The following is a 20055-nucleotide window of genomic DNA, read 5'->3' as shown; positions in this document are numbered from 1 at the left end:
ACTAAAAGATGCCTGGACAAGCATCACCTACGTATGATGGGAACTCGCCACTTGTATAACTCATGTATAGATCTATAGGTATAAATCCATTTGTTTGGGGAATATCCTTGTATTTGACTGCTAAGGAACACTTTTGATAAAAATCAGTGAGTAAGCTCCTGAGTTGCTTTGTTTGTAGAACGCATATGTGATGACGACCATCTGATGAGGCGCTGAGGTTATTTCAAATTAATTATTGAGGGTATTTACTAAACAAAACGGTTGGTAATGGAGTATTTGGTTGGAACAATACTTAATACTATTGAGACTTAACTGAAGATAAAAGCTTTATGCTAAATGGTCCTGATTCATCTGGCAACAATACAATGTTTTTTGTTTGTTTATAATTTGCATTTAGGATATTCCCAGGCACTTTGTATGTTAATGTTGCTTATGTTTTGCTCTGTATACCTGTTTAATAGCAAGCGGAGAGTGTATTGTAATTTCTCTGAACCTCTAAAAGTGATGATGTCTGTGTTGTGTTACTATCTTAAATTAAAGATTATATATATATATATATATATATATATATATATATATAGCCTTTACACATTTGGGGATTTGGAGATTTCCTTGTTTTTGAAAGAAAAGCATTCAGATAGCATGAAATGGATCAGAAATCCAGTGCAGACGGGGTTAATGTTGTAAATGACTTTTGTAGCTGGAAAGGCTGATTTTTAATGGAATATCTTCATAGGCGTACAGAGGCTCGTTATCACTCTAATCACTGAAAACAGCTAAGTGACCCCAAACTTTCGAACAGTAGTGGATATATTAAATCTGCATAAACTACATTAACCATGTCCACTATGATTTACATAATTAGGTGAAATAATTAGGCATAACATTGAATTAATCATTTTGTGAGATTCCAACAAATGCATGAATGAGGCACAATTTGTTAAAACTGAAGTTTTTACGACTCCAAATGCACAAGTCTAATAAATGTGTTAAGAATAGAGGTGGCATGTCTACTTTAAGGTTAAATATTTTCAAAATCTAAAAATCTCAACATATATTTGATATCATTTCAAATTTTAACAACACACATCAAAAACATGTTGAAGGTCTGACACCAAAATAACAGTTTTCGTATTTGAACTCCAAATTTATGTCCCTGTTATTTTTATTTTACAGTTGCTGCTAACTTGCAGAAGATGATAGATGATCCGATAACCTATAAAACATTAACATTTAAGCTGGTGAGTGACTGTATTTCCTTGTATAGAAACATTGACTGGTTATTTAAAGGATATTTAAAGAATGAGTGCAATGGGGTAACGTACTAAAAGTATGTAGGGAAGACTAAAGGGTGCTCTTCCACCTACTCCACTTAATTTTACACTGTTACAGCTAAATGTAGCATTACGAAAACCCTTACAAATATTATTATACATTTTCCAATGTTTCCAGCAAATATTATTATTTAATCATAGAGAATTTTGCTTTGTTCAGAATCTCTCAGGGAATGCTTAGTTATCGCATGGCACAAAAGTAGGCAGTGATACGTTATGTACCCCACAAAGGACAGGAACCAGGAGGTCCCAGCGGAAGCCGGCAAATAAAGGTTCAAACTTCTCAAATTAGCTTTCATATTACAAAATTATAAACCGTCTCTAATTTTAGCGACTATTCATAGCGATGCGTGGGATTATAATTTTGTAAAGAAGAAGCTATTTGAACTCCAGAATGAGGCCCCATAATAAATGATGAATTTGCAAAATCCTTTAACTTTATATGAAATACCTAGGAATAAGAAATTTTCTGTGACCCAAACCACTAAACAAAAATCGCATGTTCATGAACATCTGTGAGGGCAAGGAGCAAGAACATTTCACTACCTTTTGGGCCATCTGTAATTATGTCCTAAATCACCTTGAACATCTTCACTACGTGCTTGGATACGTAAGAAGAAAACATAATGTGCGGATCATGTATACTGATATGGAGTTGAAAAATAAATTATGCTTCTGGAAAATGTCTTCTCAACATCACCTTCAAAAATATATGCTGCAGATGTTCATAGAGATCCAGTTATTACTGAAAGGAGCCTTTGCCTCCATTGACCTCCACAGTTGCTAAAACTAGGTACAATTGTTTCCATCTAGTTTTGTTTCCAACAGGCCCTATCTTACCTCTTGGTACACTCAACTGCAATGAGTGAGAGTGCCTCCAACTTCACCTCATTCCTGAGTAGTAATCAGCTCACGTTACCAGATTAAGAGGTTCATCAAAAATCAGTTTGCCTCCAAAATTTGGGAATGCCATGAGGAGGAGCTTCTATTTTGGAACCTAACCCTTTAATCTTAGATGACTGTAATTGTAGATTGTACTGCAGGAATCCAGCATTTAATCTAAGCCATTACTGCTGGTATATATTTTTTAAAACATGAAATGTAAGACATGAGAACCGAAATCTAAACCTGTAAAAAGAGAGACACTTCACATCTATGATGCACAAAAGGGCCAACAATGTTCTGATGTATTGTTCTGATGTTGATGTATATAGACTGTTTTATTTTACCTCTTGCAATCTAATATTTCTTTGAATAACCTCCACAATTTAACTTTCAACCCCAAATCTTTAAGAATGCAAGAAACAAAGGGGTTTTTTTCTACAACGTAAAATATTTTAAATATTCTAGACAATCTCAAAACAGCGTTTAGCGGCTGAATTCCTTTAGAACCTCATATCGCTTCTTCATAACGAGACTCACATTTCTGTGTAATGTAACATTTTGCCAGCACTTGACCCAAGAACATAAAGGCACCATTGAGAAATGATTCCTTATACACAGATATATTATTTGGATCACTGAGTAGAGATTCTGTTCTAGTCTCTCATTTCTGTTGAACCATAAAAAGTCAAATAAAAAAAAAAAAATCTTCCAAAAAGGCATAAAGATTCTATCCACCATAAAACCTAATGTCTATTTAATTTACGAAATCCGTTCATGCGCTCTTTGCTAAACCTTAACCATATAAATCATTAACAAATATATCTGCATTTTTATTTAAGTTTGTATATATCATAATGTTCAAAGTAATATTTAATGTATAGTAAGTAATAACCATTGATGAGCATCATGCCAGCACTGGGATTAGGATGTTAAAAGCTATTATTATTGCCTCTAAAAAAAACCAAAAAAAAGTTACTACCTCTTTCTAAAATATAAAAAAAAGACCTAAATTTCTACTTCCGTCATTTGGAACACTATAATCTTGCTTCCTAATCAGACAATGAACAGTTGATGAATATAATTGCAGCACAAAGAACAGCCAAATACCTGCGTACACATTTTGGTTTTTTTTTTGTGTGCATTTGCATTGCTAATTATTTTTACCTGCCTAAAATACCGTATTTGCTCGATTATAAGACAAGGTCTTATAATCGGGGTCGTCTTATAATCAGACCTCAAATAGGTCTGACTATGAGACGACTAAGATCCAGATCCCCCGCAGCTGCAGGGGACCTGCATCCTCCTGTCTCTACCCCGCCGCCCCACTTACCGGTACTTCTGAGTCCCCGGTGTGTAGCTGGGGCAGCGTGTAGATGTAGCCAACTTCCGCTGCAGCAGGAAGGAGGTGTGGCTAGCAGCAGGGGTTGTCTGCGTCCATCGTGCAGACCTTCCCCGACTGTCAGAGATCTGAGTTCCCCGCACCGGTGCCGGTGCCGCACCGGTGCTGGGAACTCTGATCTCTGACAGTCGGGGAAGGTCTGCACGATGGACACAGACAACCCCCGCTGCTAGCCATGCCTCCTTCCTTCTGCAGCGTAAACCCGTGGGATCTACACGCTGCCCCGGCTAAATTTTCTTTTACATGACAGGGAAGTCAGAAGCACCGGTAAGTTGGGGCGGGGGAGTGTTAAATGGGGGGCATAAGGCATTTCTGGAGGCAGAGTGCTCTATGAAATGCCTTTTAACCCCCTTAATGCAACTCTGCCTCCAGAAATGCCTTTTTAACCCTCTATATGCCACTCTGCCTCCTGAATGCCTTAAACCTCCCTATATGCCACTCTTCCCCATAATATGCCTTTTAACCCTCTAAATGCCAGAGTGGCATATAGGGTTATAAGGCATTTCTGGAGGCAGAGTGGCACATAAGGGGTCAAAAGGCATATCATGGGGCACATTGGCATATAGGGTTAAAAGGCATATCATGGGGCACAGTGGCATTTAGAGGGTTAAAAGGCATTTCTGGGGCAGATGTGCATAACTGGGGGGCAGGTTGGAAAATAGAAGGAAATAAAACCAAAATATTTTTCTCAATCATAGCTTTTATTAAAAAAAAATAGTTTAGATGAATTAACATATTACTGGTAAAACTTTTTTCCTATAGGGTCGTCTTATATTCAGGCTTTTTCTTTTTTTCCTAAATTAATATTCAGATTTGGGGGGTCGTCTTATAATCAGGGTCGTCTTATAATCGAGCAAATACGGTATAAAGAAGCATTTTGCAGAAAGAATTTGTCCATTAACACCTAGTCTTAAATGGCAGCAGATTAAGCGTTAATTATTTTAAAATACATAATGCACCCAACTCAATCATTACACAGCATTTGTGCCCACGGTGGAGTCCATTTAACCCATTGAGTGACTTAGCGTAGCAATGTTGCACGGTTACTTGAATTATTTGTACATGTGATGTAAAAGAATATTTATGGATGGCACCCACTTGAAAACAGAATTAAATAAACATAAAAGTTCTTCGTTATTTTCTTTGTAAGAATATTCATGGATATGTATGATCAAAGTGACAAAATATATTGCTGTAATATATTTGCAATGTGATTACGCGCCAGCGGTATCGGCGTATCACGGTTGCTAATTTTATTTGTTGCGCTAGTTAGTAAAACAAATTAATTTGACAAAATAATTGTCATTTTCCGTTTGCAGGCGTCTGGTTGTGATGGGACTGAAATTCCTGACGAGGTCAAATTGATCGGGTTTGCTCAGCTGAGCATCAGCTGATTCATTTTGGAGTCTCTTGTATGATCACGGTGTGTGGAAAGCAGGAAAAAGGCATGAAAATGGCACCATATGAGATGCGCCGCAGATAAAAATTCACAAAGTTGGTACAAGTTGAAACGCAACTTTAATCACTGCTGCTATCCAAACAGAAAAAAATGCTACTTAATGCCAGTTATCAATCAATTTGGACCCCCATGCTAATAAGTTAAAGTAATTGCACTTAACAATAAAAGCTCTATTTATTGGTTACATACGATAAGTATTTTGTATCTCACATGTACTTTTCATTTTCATTGTAAAAATTGCGATATTTTAATGGTACTGTTGTTAATTGACAAGACTACTTATTTTCTGTATTATTTGAAAATTAATATTCTTCGGCAAAAAACAGTTATATTAGCCAAACTTGATTCCTAGTTGTATAAAAGACTGTGAATTTTATTTTCATATATTTATGAATTGCACATCAAATGAATATTTATGGTTTCGGTTGCGTGTTACGGGCAACTATACTCCGCGGAGTGAGACAGACTTCTAGTTGTAGATAATTTTGGGATCTTTTAAAGGCAATCATTGCTGGAAACTGGTCACATTTAACGCATTATGTTGAGCACACTGTCATGGGTTAAAAAAACTTATGGGTTATGTGTAGATTTACTAAGAGGTGAAAAGTCGGGGAATAAAAAACTCCTGTGATATGTTTTGTGGCCTATTGACCGGCTGAAAAGCCATGTTCTATAATATATTTTTGGAATGTTTAACTCTACGTACACTTGCGCTTAGATCCCAGGTCTAACCTCTACATTAATAATTGCCCTACCTCCTATAATGGTCAGGTTGCATGAGATTTTTACAATGTCACAAATGATTAGAAATTCTTTGTAATATTGGGAGTTGCCCAATAAGTCAGATGTAATACATTGGTATCTTATTGTGCTGTGGTGGCTCACTGTTTAAGCAATGGGCCACGACAAATGAAATCAGGGTTGAATGTTAATGGTACAGCCTGTATCTTCCACATGGTCGAAAGTATGGGCTACATTATTTGCTTTAATATTTAAAGTGCCAGTGGGGTGAGCACTGCTTTCCTCACACCGGGCAGGCAATGGGTTTTAATCTTAGTACAGTTTAGTAGACATAAGTAGCCCGTGGTTGGTGCCTTGAAGACAATGCAGCTGAAGAATGTGCCAGAAGCTGCCTTTTAGCCTTTTAGATATTTTTGCCCCCAGCTCAGGAATTTGCATGGCTTTCTTACGCAGCATCCACGTGGTTAAATAACACTGTCCAATACCAAAGCGCTAGAATTGGTAGAGATCATGAAACCTGTGCTTTTGGGGTTAATCCATTAAAGTGGGAGTTTGAAGGTAGGTTTGCAAGGGAGCTGCAGTTCACATACCTGATATCACTATGCATTATGAAACGCCAAACCCAGTACACCCTACAGCAAATCCTACTTGAGTGAATACACCCCTTTTTGTCCAATTATGATACGCTTAAATCATCCTTTGGCGGCAGCCATTTGTTGAATTACAAAGTGTCAGATTTAAACTGATGTGATAGTTCGGTAGGTGCCATACTTACTGTATATAATGGTGCCCCTGCCATCATTCTCCGTAACGTTTTTTGTCATTGACACTTCTGTATTTACTCCGCAGAAATGCTGAGTGTTCCAGAAATCTGATAGAAAGTGCAGTAATTACAGACTGTCTAGAATATTTTATTATGTTTAAAAGAATTATCGGCAGGATACTACAGTTTTCCTGTAATTACAATTATTTAATTCCTGATATCTGTCTATTTAGTAATTGCTAAAAAAAAATAATACACAATGTATGTATCTATATACATGCGTATTAAAGTTTTGAATCAAAGAACCCCCCAGTTATAAAGCATATGTTGTACAGGGCCCAGTACCGTAGCAATAGCCTATGTTGCAATGTGGCAATGCTTTACCTATGCTTAGTTGTGTTGCTTCATGAAGAGCTAGGGGTATGGTAAAAAGATCTGCTTCTTGCTATAACATTACATTATATTACATTACTTTAATTTGTATAGTGCCAGCAGATTCCATAGCGCTGTTAAGTAGAATAGTCAAAACAACAGACATTAAACAGACTGGTAAGAAGGCCCTTGCTCTTGGGAGCTTACAATCTATTTGGGGGTTAAGGGGGGAAGAGAGACCGTAGGAGATAAAGGTAGTCATTATTACTATGGCTCTTACTCTTGCTTAGTACCACCTGATACTAACTGTACTTCCAAAGACTTAATTCACAATACCTTCCCACTAATATATTCCCAACATGACTTTCATGAGGACAGGTTTTAATTGTTTCTGCTTCGTAGTAACAGATATACCAAAAGTCCTGCTTTAATTGTATTGGGTTCCAAAGAGCAATGAAAGCCAAATTATACTTATAATAGTAAAATGAATCAAAGATTGTGCCTCATATTCCAATATTTTGAGGATCCTATATAATGTTTGTATTAAAGACATCCTAGATTCACCTATATATATATATATATATATATATATATATATATATATATATATATATATATATCATGTTTGATGGTCATGTGCAATTTATCTTTTTATCCCTAGCCTGTTTTGGACCATACTATGTAGTGATATAGAGTAAACAGGATACTTTTAATGCCTTCCTTTGGATAAACCTATCCAGTACAAAGATTCTGGATTTTAAATAAATCAGATTAAAATATGCAGAAATCAAATGCTTAGCTGTGATTAATCTATAACTAGAGACATAAGCAGTGGATATAATGGAAGGGGCAGCAGTTAGACTATACTTCTCATCAGGCAAGTAGTGGCTGATATAGCATACTGGGACTTGTAGTCCAAAAACCCTTTGTAAAAGTGTCAGTAGCAACAAATGGGAAGATTGTTAAAAACAGTTATTTTGTTCCTTAGATTCTAAGGTAATAGAAACCAATATATCTTGTAACAAGCTCAAAGGGTTTGGAAGGCATGAAAACAATTCTACTAATTAAACATCTCAGCTAAATCTAAATGAACTGCATATCCTTAACACAATGACTACAGTAAACATGATACAATATTCAAGGATGTTATTGATAATACCTTGTCAGATTGTTAGGGGTTTTAGACATTTCTATATTACGATGTAATAAAAATTTCAGTCTCCTGTCTACATCAAGGTAACTAAAATATGATTGAAATGGTGAAAGGAAATAAAAAAAAATATACAAGAGGCTGTTCTTGTGTGTGTGATTTCAGCGTGCATTTATATTACTGTTCTTGCTATAACATTTATACATCCACACAAACTTCCTGGTTTCAGCGTTGAGTACGGTCGGTGACGTATTCTGGCCTAGGCTGGCTAGGCTTTAGGCAGCAGGTCCAGAGGGCAACAAAACCATTGGGCAGATCACCATCTTGGCCGGCCAAACAAATGGTGTGTCGCTGTTCAAAGTGACAGTTACAATCTCTGATCTCCCCAACCAACCTACTAATACTATACATGATAGTGCTGAATCGGCATGGCCTTATGATGCGGTAAAAAGTGTCTATGTCATATCTTTGTGCTCAGCAGTGAGGCCAGTGGCCATGGAGGGGACAATTTGTTAAACCTTACGGGCCCCAAACAAAAGGGTAACTTCGAATGCCTTTGAAGTCAAAAAAAGCCAACCATTTATCTCACAACCATATCCCACAAGGTAAAGAAATGTTTCTTCATATATTTATACAATGCTTTTATTAACTTTTTTAATTTATGACACAAAGGGGTTAATGGGGTATTCAAGATTACATTAAAAACATGTAAATGTTCAAGAATAAAATAACGAGATCAGACTGTATACAGCCTCAATAAATATAGCAATTGTTTGCAAGATGTCATCATATTAATGGTGTAACCTTTTAGCCCAATTGCACTGACCAGGGAAAAAAACGTTCTCTGGGGTTTATTAGTACATATTGAGGCTATAATACCTGCCACATAAGCAGTAGAGGAACTTTTAGTGGAGAGGGTGGTCGTTGGGGCTCGTCATGGAGGTATGGGGGAAGGGATGATTCAGGGGAAAGTAATAATAAAGAGTAAGAAGGAGTGAATAGGAGAAATTGATTGGGATTAATGATGAGGAACAACCCTCGCCATACAGATATAAGAATAACATATCAGTGTTAAAGCCCATTTATTGGAATATAAAATCACATTATGTTTCTTTCCTAAGTGAAATAGATTTAAATACAGAAGGATAAGTGCATATTGTGAAACGAAACTTATTTGCTCCAAAATCAGAACAACAAGGTTTCATTTACAGCTTCATGCATTGCCTCCTCTTTCAAGTAGTTTTGGAAGTAAGTGTACGTGCTTGGAGCATATGAAGTGGAAATAGTTTTTCCCTTTCTTTGACCTGCGGTTCACACTGCGAACTGGAGATTCTTTGCCAACCGTACAGCACAGGAGGCTTCTGTAAGCTCAAAAGAACAGGAGGCAGGTAACGAGCAGCTAATGCTTTTTAGTAAGCAAGTAGGGTAGCACAGTTCTCTAGACCTTTCGTTTTCCTTCTGTAAAGAACTTTCAAGATTAGATTTTTTTTTTGTTGGTGACTGAACTATTGAAAACTAATACAAAACAGCCAGAGACCCTCAAACAAATGAGCCAACCGATCTCTAAATAACCCTCTTTATAATAAAAAAGTGATGTATTTAGTTAAATATGATATGAAATGGTTGGAAAAATGTAAGCTTGTTTGGTATTTACCTTTTAAATGTATGCTATTGTCAAGTAGTTCATAAGTTACTAATATCACAGTTGTACAGGTGGAATTCCTGTTATTGGGGATACATTTTAACGATAATACAATACATGTAAGCATATTTCATAGGTAGCTTTTGGACCATCAAGGCCACATACCCATTAAACTGGTATTGTATGATGGCAAGACACATATTAATCAATTCATTTTGCAAATGATCCTATAAAAAGATACCTCTGTATTCTAATGTAACAATATTTTCACTGTCTATTCTTGCATTGATGTCTGTATACATACAGGTGTGACTAAGAGGTTTTAGTTGATAAGTAGAGTTTTTCCTGTAGCTATCCCTTGTGTGGGTGAAACATGGCGGCATGAACACTCAGTGTCTCATCTAAAAATATCTTGTGCCAAGTCATTTATTTTGAGAGATAAACCTTTACACGTTTCTCCCCAACCAACAGAAAGACTTTTGTTATCCATGGTTGCTAGCTTTATGTTGGTTTATTTTAAGTCTCAATTATAATTTTGCCAGTTATTGTGATAATATATTTTCTATTTTACAGCACTACTAAATATCCCTATCCTTTAAATATAAAATAAAATGTATGAGTGATCATATATTTATGGAAATAATGACAAAACCTGTGTGCTGCATAGTGCATTAATATATATATTTATTGGGGTCTATGTAACACAGGTATCCACTCGCAAAAGAAGATCAGTAGACAACCAAAAATGACCCAAATGTCCAGTTTATGAGCAAAATTTAGATGTTTTGGAAAATACATTTTCTGGATGTTTGAATCAGTATTTCGGATTACTTCTTTAAGGAAATACTTAAGAATTTAGAGGAAACATGAGCTTCATAACCTGCTTCATTGGTGGAACCTCCCTCATTATCCAATGTCATTTCTCTATTTCTACACATTGATCTCCAGTATATATTATGGGAATGAAGAATACAACTACAAATAAGAACCATTTGGCCCATCTAGTCTTCCTCTTTTTCCCCATCTAGTCTTTTGCTATATCTCAAGCATGCTTAGCTTCCCCCAATTTATTATCCTCTGCACATGTAGGGTTACTATTCTTTTAAAATGCTTATAGAAAAAGTGTTTTTGGGAGTGGGTATATCCACAGGTAGAAAAGCACCAATTAAGGATACAATTACCCAATCAATTATATAGCTCAGTTCAAGAATCATTTCAGTTTACCGTTACAAAAATGAAGAAAGCACCATTCTTGGACACAAAGCCATACTCAATGCTGAAAAAAAAGATGGATTTTTCATACAACGTCCTCCATTAAATAATGTCTCTGCTACACAACAAATGGCTCTCATGTTTCTTAGAAATATCAAATGACTCCTGAGATAGAGAAATATCCAACTATACATTTACAGATTCTTTAAGGAAATGTTAAAAAATATCTCCCCGTGTAGGTTCAAATAAGGCTTCAAAACAAGAGAGAAAACATAACAGAATAAAAGCAAGAAAAGAACACACACGATAAATGCATTTGCTTTTAATGTTCATATTCTGAAGGTTAAAAAATTGTTTTTAATACAGAACAACAAGCCCTGTTATACAGATTGTTTTATACACCAGACGCGTGCTCCCCTGTCTCATCGCTTTATTTTCATAAAGGGAGAATTGGATGTGACTCTGCATGGACACATTCAAATTTTTCCATTTAATGACAATAATACAAAATAGAATATTTTCATTAGCAGCTAAACTGGCAACTGCACAAAACACCATATGATACATCAACATCAAAAAATTGCACTTTTACAGACATTTAGCTGAAAGATTATTTACAGCGTTAACAAATATTTAGTGAACTTTGTGAATTTATACATATGGTCGTAAACATCAATCTGTTCCTTTACTCTTACAATCTTTCATTATGTTATTTTCCAAATGATGTCACATCTACAAAACACTGATGTAATATATGTTAAAAAATGACACCTTTAATTGGTAACATGTCTTTTTTTTTTTTGTAACACTTCTGGATACTGGTCTTTAGATTTTGGGGTAACTCTAACTCAAAATGTGTCTTTAGCACTGAAGTATAAGTGGTAATTCTGACATTTAATAGTTTACCCTTCTTTTAAGGCAAATCATAGAGCCCAATGCTTTATAACTGCAGATAAACAGATAAAAAAAGTACTGCAAAGGGAGAGTAAATACTTACATAATTCACTTAAATAATGTACATTTGGGAGACAACGCTAAACTTTTTAATTGCTTGAGATAGTCGTGTTAGTCCAGTAGTGTAATTTAAGGAAAGAAATTAGTATTAAAATATAAAATAATAATTTTAAATACTCACAATTCCTTAAAATGGAATGTTAGTCCAATAAAAATGTATTATTTTATATTGCAATAATCATTTATTTTATATATATATATATATATATATATAATTGGTATGACTGTAGGTATATTTTGAACAGTAGCAGGTTCTTAAAATTTCAAGCTTAACTAAAGTGTTCAAGCATTTCTGCTAAATATTATCAATTAGTCAAAATTTTACATGATTAAAAATAATTTGACTTTTAATGCTTCATTTTGTTAAATACAGTAGTGTAAATGGGTCAGCACCTTTAATTATAGAAAAAAAATCAGTCGTGGTATGTGTCTTCTGTAGGCCTCCTGTACTGTACAACAGAATAGACTAATGTGAACTTACATTAAGTGGTAACGAACCTATACAATACAATCTAAAGCTGAATAAAATATCCCTTATAAAGAACACACTAGATTTATATTGAGGTTGGCGTGTACTTCCAAAATGAACTTGTTCTGAATCAGATGCTTAAAAAGTAAACGAGACACATTGAGAAGTCATGTTTAATACTTAAGTCTTTTATATTTATTGCCATTGCCGTTCTTGCTCCAGTGTTGTGTTAAAATCCGTCAGTAATTTTAAGCGTTTGATGATGGAAAATGAAATCCCGACTGAATGTACCACTTCAGCTTTAATGCAACTAATAGCCACTTCAAAGTATTAAGAATGATATGTGAAGGAGCAGTAAAACCAAATTAAAGTTTAAATTATCTCCCATTGATTCCTCGGGACTACAGGGCATGCTAAGAGAAATATAGTCAATGCCCCATGCCCTGTGCTGAGTCCAGGGAGCGTACGGACGCCAAGTCCTCCCGGCTAACTAGGTTTCACTGAGTCTGATGTATATATATATATATATATATATATATATATATATATATATATATATATATATATATATATATATATATATATATATCTTAGTACGTGAGAAAAAGCACAAAAAAACGGAAGCATGATTACACGAGGCTTAAGGCTTGTTACGCTCAGATTGACTTTAATGTTGAAAATAACATCATGCATAACAGCATGTACAACAGAGAACATAAAAAATGTCTCTTACATACACCTTATTCAAAGTTTGTCTATACAAATGTACAGGTACAATATTTACATATACAGCTGCATTTTATCTGGGGCAGATTAGCTGACTTTAGGGGCCGCCAGAAGCAGTTTATTATTATTATTATTATTATTATTATTATTATTATCACTTTGCAAATGGCTGTGAGGGAGATGTAGTATAATAAGCAAATTGGTCCTCTATAATGGTCTTATCCAACAAAATTCCCTTTTTTTCTATGTGGTTTTATTTTTTTATTATTTTTTTTTCAAGTGGTTTTAAATGGAATGCTGCCTAGTTACAATAGGTTATCAAAAAAAACTATTTACTTTAGTAAGATAAGGGAAAAAACATACCTCATACCATTTATAAACATATATAGAGTACAGAAGGATGTAACTGACATTGCATAAAAAGAAAGGTGATTTTTATATACACCTATTCCATTTTTTTTTTACTTAAAATGGTTTATATTTAACATTTTTTTTATAAATCATTTCATTGACTATACCTTTATTCATAATTAAACCATAAGTGTATCTGAAATAATAATCAGTATTTCAACTATATTGCTGTTATTGAACATGTGATAGTGACTTCTACCAAATTGTTATTTGACATCAGAAATATTTTTCTTACAATTATTTTATGTCATTAAAAATATATATTTGTAAGACTATGCACCAATGTTTTCTGCTGACATAAAGAGATAATTTACAATATGGAATCAAGGCAAATGTTTTTTTTTTTTCCAATTTAACATGTGAATACTTATTTTCAATTGTAAAAGCTTTTTTTAAGTGTTTTTTTTTTTTTTACATTTATTCATGTAATATGTAATATAAGAACCCAAGCGTACAACAGATTGAATTACGTTAAATAGTTTGCATGTTAATAATAATAAAAAAAATCTTATCTTTTAACAATAAATGGTCAAGTGCCCATAAGATGTGGATCCAAGAAAAGGAGAATGGAGATATCAACCATATGTTTGGGTCTAGTGATACATATTAACAGGCAAGGGTTCTATAATATTTCATATTCTAGGTACATAGCATCCAACTGACCATCTGCCCCAATGAACAATCCATCCCTGCTAGAATTGCATTTTAGGTTTGGATGTCCAAATCCAAGTGATCAAAATTAAAAATCTGTTTTAACACTGGAGAGCCTAACAATTGGTACAATAGAAATAATCATTTTTTTTAAATAACAACATAATGCGTAAAGAAAAAGTTATGTTTTATGTTTTAATATCGTTACTGATTAGAGCATATGAAAATATTAAAATCTCATAAATGTATCATATTAAAACACTTTAGGTAAGTTATTTTTCACATTGTTATACGGGATATATTTTTTAAAAGTGCATTTTAGATTTCAGAAGGGTTAAAAATAAAAGGCTGAGCCTCTGTGGACTTCGACAATGAAGTAGCTTTTATCTTATATTTTTTCTTCGTTGTCTTTGGGGATGGATTCTGAAAAGCAGATCAGCACAAATCACTGCGCCTCAAGTAAAGAAAAACAGACAGCAAGGAACATTGCTTTTGTAGCTTGTCCAACATTTATATTGGCTCGGCAAACTGAAAGGGTTATGAAAAAGTAAAGTAAAAGCCAAATGACAGATAGTTTTGTTTTTGACTACAAAAATAACACTTACAATTTTAAAGAGAATCCATAATCTAACATGTGCTTACAGGTGCAAAGGAACAGGTAGGAAGATGTGTAAATTGTATCTGAAGAATTGCAAGGGTAATAGACGAGAGGATGGTGGATACATATAACAGCCTCCCAGTAGAAGTGGTAGAGGATTTAAACATGGATAGAATAGGCATAAATCTATCCTGAATCTAAAATGAGACCAAGGACTGATTAAAATCTGCTTCATTATATCAGGAGAAATGATGGGTCCAAATGGTTATTATCTGCCGTCAAATTGTAGGTAGAGTCCAGGACGTTTATTACAATTCCCTGCCCGAGGATCATTGGACATAAAGGAGAATTTGTATGAAAAGCCGTAAGATTGCCTTTGGTGGAGCCAGAATCGGGAAATATTAATCCGCATGATTTAAAAATGGAACATTAAAAAAAGTGAATTATGGTTTTGAGTAATGTATTAAATTATGCTTTTATTTTTGACATGACAGTTTCTCTGTTAAGGCATACATATTTATCAGTTAGATTTTTTAGACTCTAAAAGAAAGGCCTTCGGCCAAAAATCTATATTGACGTAACAATGTCACTGTTAAGAGTTGGCTGCCAATGAAGGTCGATGTTAACACTTCTTTATTTTAAAAAGTCACTATTTATGTGACAAATCTCTCAAACTCAGAAAAATGTGTGGTTCAATGTTTATTTTTTTTTTTATGATTGTTGAATTTATTACTATACTCTATTAAAATATAGATTGAAGAGATACAATATTGATGAGAAACTCAGCCTGCTGCCGGGGTTCCCATGTGGATCCGGATATCACAACCAAATCGGCACATACTGCTTCTTCCCAATGGTGCAGCAAATTCTAAACATCGACTATTTACAGCAGATAATATGTGTGCCAGGGTGGACCAAAGTCATTAAAATCAGCAGGAAAATAATCCTATCACAGGGAACATATGTATAAGTATCCAGTGTGGCTTAAAAAACCCAAGTAATTATGCTGTTGTTTAGGATATCAGCTTCATTAAAAAATCAAACAAAAATAACTTAACAAATATCAATATATTTCCCAAATAATCTCAAATCAGTGCTGCTTTATGATGTATGCTGATTACTGACTGCCTTACCTAATTTCTCATATTTCTAGAAAATATCATATAAAGGGAGCATACAATACTCGCTCATCATTTCTAGAAGAAATTATTACTTAATTGTCCAGGAAATGAACAAGGGACAGTCATTTTATATTCACCAAGTCGGCCTGAAAACACGCCAAGATGAATATTTTTAATGGGCGTTATCTTGGAGTTTCACAAAGTTGAATGAGCTTGGCCCATTACAGCATCTTAACCTATGTCACCATGTTGGAACCTGGCACATTAAATTCCAATTGACTGTTTCATTGGTTTGCAAACCTCAATACAGCACATTTTTGTAATCCTATCCATAGGTCAGGTGGTGAGCTAAAGCAGGGTTAAAATCAACTTGACAGAATTTGTTACGGAAAATAGTGAATTTTCCAAGCGCTCCGGCTGATCCTAGAAGCAATCTGACCAAATAAAGCATAGAAATAAAATAGAAAGGCAACTTAACAAGAAACACCACTCCCGACTTAGTACATTTCAGAATGCAACAACATTCACATCTTTTAACCCCTTAAGGAAAATGGGCGGTCCCTAAACCCATTGAAAACAATGCATTTTGAGCCTTTGTCATTAAGGGGTTAAATCCAAAATAAACTATACAGTATTTTCTATCTTCTTTAACGCTGTTTTAACAACAAAACCATTCAAGACCATAACGCAGATATATATTAGCCAATGCAGAGCAAATAAATGACAACTTATTCCATTAATTATAAAAGATTCTATACAAAGAACTACCCCAAACCCCAGCATTGTTTCACAGCAGTTATAATCCTGATTTTGGGCGGAAAAAAATATTTTTATACTCATTTAATTTAACATCTGCCTTGTTAGATCATAGATCATAATACTATTTATAATATCATTGGTTCAACCTTATCACTTGATATATTAAACTGTATGATTTTTTTTTATTGGGACACTTTGCCATCTAAGAATAGTATTCAATTATAAATATTTATTTGACTTAGCCAAAGAGTGAATCCCATTTCAGGTTTTAAAGAAAATATACCAGTTATAAATGATGACCGGTTAAAACAAATACTGAAATGAATGACTCATTTAAATGGTACAATGTCATCACAATGTTGTTGTTAAAGCCAAGCTTATTTTGTGATTTCAAAATTATATAAAGTAGCAAAAGTGGAAAACCATTGTAAAAATGTTAAGCGAATGCTACTCGTCACACCAAGCTATCCCCCCACCTGTTCAACATGACATATATCATCCGGTTATCTAAAACGATTAACATCTGAGATGTTTCTTGCTTGACATATCGTTCCAAATCCTGTGCATTTCTTCAGGACCTATCTGGTGGACGGTAATCACGCGGCGATATCTGCACAGACTATACGCCATTTTCCAGTGATTAAAGCCACTGTTTTGAAACGGGTGGATTCCAAGCTTCCGCAAGCAGAGTCCCACATACACATCTTCAAGATGCAAAAGCCTGGTATGAAGTGAAGTTTTGTAAATTAGCTCTGCAACATCAGCAGAAAAAATGTAGCCAGTTCCCGAACAAAATGGCGGATAATTACTATCCGGGTACAAGTCTCTTGGCATGTACCATTTGCTGCGTACATCCCTTATAGGTCCACCATTGATCACGTAGCCAGTGAAATATCTTCTTCTAGGCTTTGTGGTTGGTTTCAGGAGCTTATAAATGAGGTTGTCCATATTTACAAAAATATCACTGTCTGTTTTCATAACATACTTGGCTTTTGAGCAAAATGTGGCCACCCACTTCATACCCATTAATGTTTTGAGAGTCAGATTATGATAGGAGTCAATGAAGTCCTCTACAACAATGTCATGAAAAATCTGACTTTCTTGTTCAACCATCTGATTTAAAACAGGATCTAAGTTTTTGCCCAAGAGAAACAACGTAACAATTTTAATTCCTTTAAAGTTGCTCTCATTACCCCATGTTTCCCGAATAGCTTGTCTTGCATCAAATTCCTTATGGGTTGTGCTTATTAGAATGACCAAGAAAGGACTGCCATTATTTTCACATTTTTCAGGTTCATTTATAATAAACTCAAAAGAATGCGGGTTTATTGGTCGAGTTCTAATATTGCCGAAAGAAACATTTTTTTGAGATATTATTACGTTGCCAACTCTGTGACCCGAGTAAGAGGAAGTCGGTCGAGTTACACTTAGGTACCACAGAGCACTTGCCCAACACACAACTGTCAAAATATATAAACATGAGACTTTTGATGCCATAATGTCTTCAATCCTCTAGGCAAAATGTTTTGTAAGTAGTTGTCTTATCTTGGTCATTTCTTTGTCCAGGAAAGGCAACATAGTAGCACAAAAGAAAGTGTCACAGGTACTCAGAGTAATACTTGAATTCCAATACTAATTAATTTTCATTTATTTGCAGTTTTGGTAATTCCATTGCTCGTAGCAGATTTATTCCCTGTAAAACATAAAAAAAAACCAATTAGAATATCGTGATAGAAAAATAACATTTTACTTTTTGTTTTGTTTTTTGTTTCACTGTTTTTCATAGCATTTGCTTTTATATTCCAAAAAAAAACCCAACTAATGTAAATACCATAATATAATATATTTCTTGATTGAAATGAAAATATAAAATGGAATCATTTTTACGAGATATATTTTCTTAATTAGCTCATAGGCAGTCAAGAATTACCATTTTACCTCTATTTGTTTATGCACTATAATAACACATGATAAACTGTGCAGTAATTGGAGGTCCTCCCATGGTTCATTTGTGAAACATTTTTGTAATTATCGGCTTGGTCCAAATAATTAGAGTTTAAGAACAAAACGTTTCAAGTGAGCCATACCAGGGACCGTCCTCTATGCCCAGATGAAAAACCGATTTATGAGAAATTGGTGTCACTTGTCAAGAGATTCGTTTTTCTTACGCAATGGAAATAGGGCTTTTATGACAAAGCAAGTTAATAGCTAATAGAGGCTAATGCAATCTGGAAACAAATTAGTTTTCTGGAAACGAGATAATGTGCAAAGCATAGATATTGTCACCTTGCAACCTTACATGTAAGCTATAATTTTGTTGTTGCTCAAAAATGTGAACAGCCTGGAAATTTTGGTATTTACTGCACACTAATTTTATCTAAATGTGTGCTATAAATTATTTTATTTAATTATCGATAGAGTAAACCCTTCCTTAATTATAAAAAAGGGTGTTTATATCATAACAGATTATAATCCAATATGCGATACTAAATATACATTTAACCATTAGCTTTTACTAACGTAAGGATTTTGCAAACAAATGTATTGTTCCCATCCCGGGTCATAATAAATAGAAGTTGTAAGCTCTGAACCAGACACATTTCCTATATACTGTATATAACTCGGTTGCCATTAATACTTTTACTTAATAATAAGGTTCATAAATTATTATAGTAACTTTCTTTCAAACACATGAACAAGCTTTTGTTTCAAATAATTTGTATTAAGTTCACATTTTTATTGAAATAAAAGCAGGACAAATTCTATGTGAGACAATTTAATTCATCTTCTTTCTTCTTTTTCTTTCTTCTTCTTCCTCCATTTATTTATACATACGTTTATTTGAATATAAAAATACTTTTAGAGCAGAGCCCAATCGTTTAATATGTTCATATTTTATAATATAGATCTCAGGTTATCCAGGTATAATTTTTTTTTTACAAAAAAGATCATATTTAACCAATAATAGTTTATAAATAACAGAAAAAATACATGAGATATTCCTCAAGTGTGACAGTTCAAACTTCTTGGATACAGTCAGATTTATGTTTTGGGTACATCCTTATTTAATATTTTAATTTAACTCCCTGCTAAGAGCAGACCATATTTTAATTTAAATTCTCCTTCAAGTATCATTGTGACATTAGATATAGATCAGTGCTTTTTTATTTCTACTTGACTCCGTTTCATAATGGACTCCACGATGACTCCCAGCTAGAGACAATACATAGAAGTCATCCATCACTATAAGTCATAAAGACTACACAAGCTCTACTATTCTCCCATTAATTAATTCTAATTAAAATTCTACAGTATTTGAATAATATCCAATGTGTCAATATTTTTGTTC

General features: G+C 34.2%; 2 protein-coding genes across 2 annotated transcripts in view; one reads left to right on the top strand and one right to left on the bottom strand.

Moving 5' to 3' along the window:
- Positions 1-5012, top strand: part of LOC149285925 (STE20/SPS1-related proline-alanine-rich protein kinase-like) — a 101972-nt gene extending 96960 nt beyond the window's left edge. Inside the window, exons 17-18 of the mRNA XM_089494652.1 lie at positions 1177-1241; positions 4938-5012. Coding sequence (XP_089350778.1) covers positions 1177-1241; positions 4938-5012 — 140 coding nt within the window. The remainder of the gene's footprint in view (positions 1-1176; positions 1242-4937) is intronic.
- Positions 5013-17222: 12210 nt separating this feature from the next.
- On the bottom strand, positions 17223-18203 carry LOC149285924 (beta-1,3-galactosyltransferase 1-like). The gene has a single exon (XM_089494726.1). The coding sequence runs from the start codon at positions 18201-18203 to the stop codon at positions 17223-17225; it is 981 nt and encodes a 326-aa protein (XP_089350852.1).
- Between the last annotated feature and the right edge of the window lie 1852 nt (positions 18204-20055).

The sequence above is a fragment of the Sceloporus occidentalis genome, unplaced genomic scaffold, assembly GCF_023333645.1.
Source record: "Sceloporus occidentalis isolate IW3139 unplaced genomic scaffold, rSceOcc1.0.p SCAF_74, whole genome shotgun sequence".
In the NCBI taxonomy this organism is placed as follows: domain Eukaryota; kingdom Metazoa; phylum Chordata; class Lepidosauria; order Squamata; family Phrynosomatidae; genus Sceloporus; species Sceloporus occidentalis.
Note: the sequence above shows the minus strand (reverse complement) of the source record. Positions and strands in the feature narration are given on the sequence as shown.

What these genes read in the sequence shown, in the direction of transcription:
- LOC149285924 (XM_089494726.1), bottom strand. Translation starts at nt 18,203, where the DNA reads ATGGCATCAAAAGTCTCATGTTTATATATTTTGACAGTTGTGTGTTGG.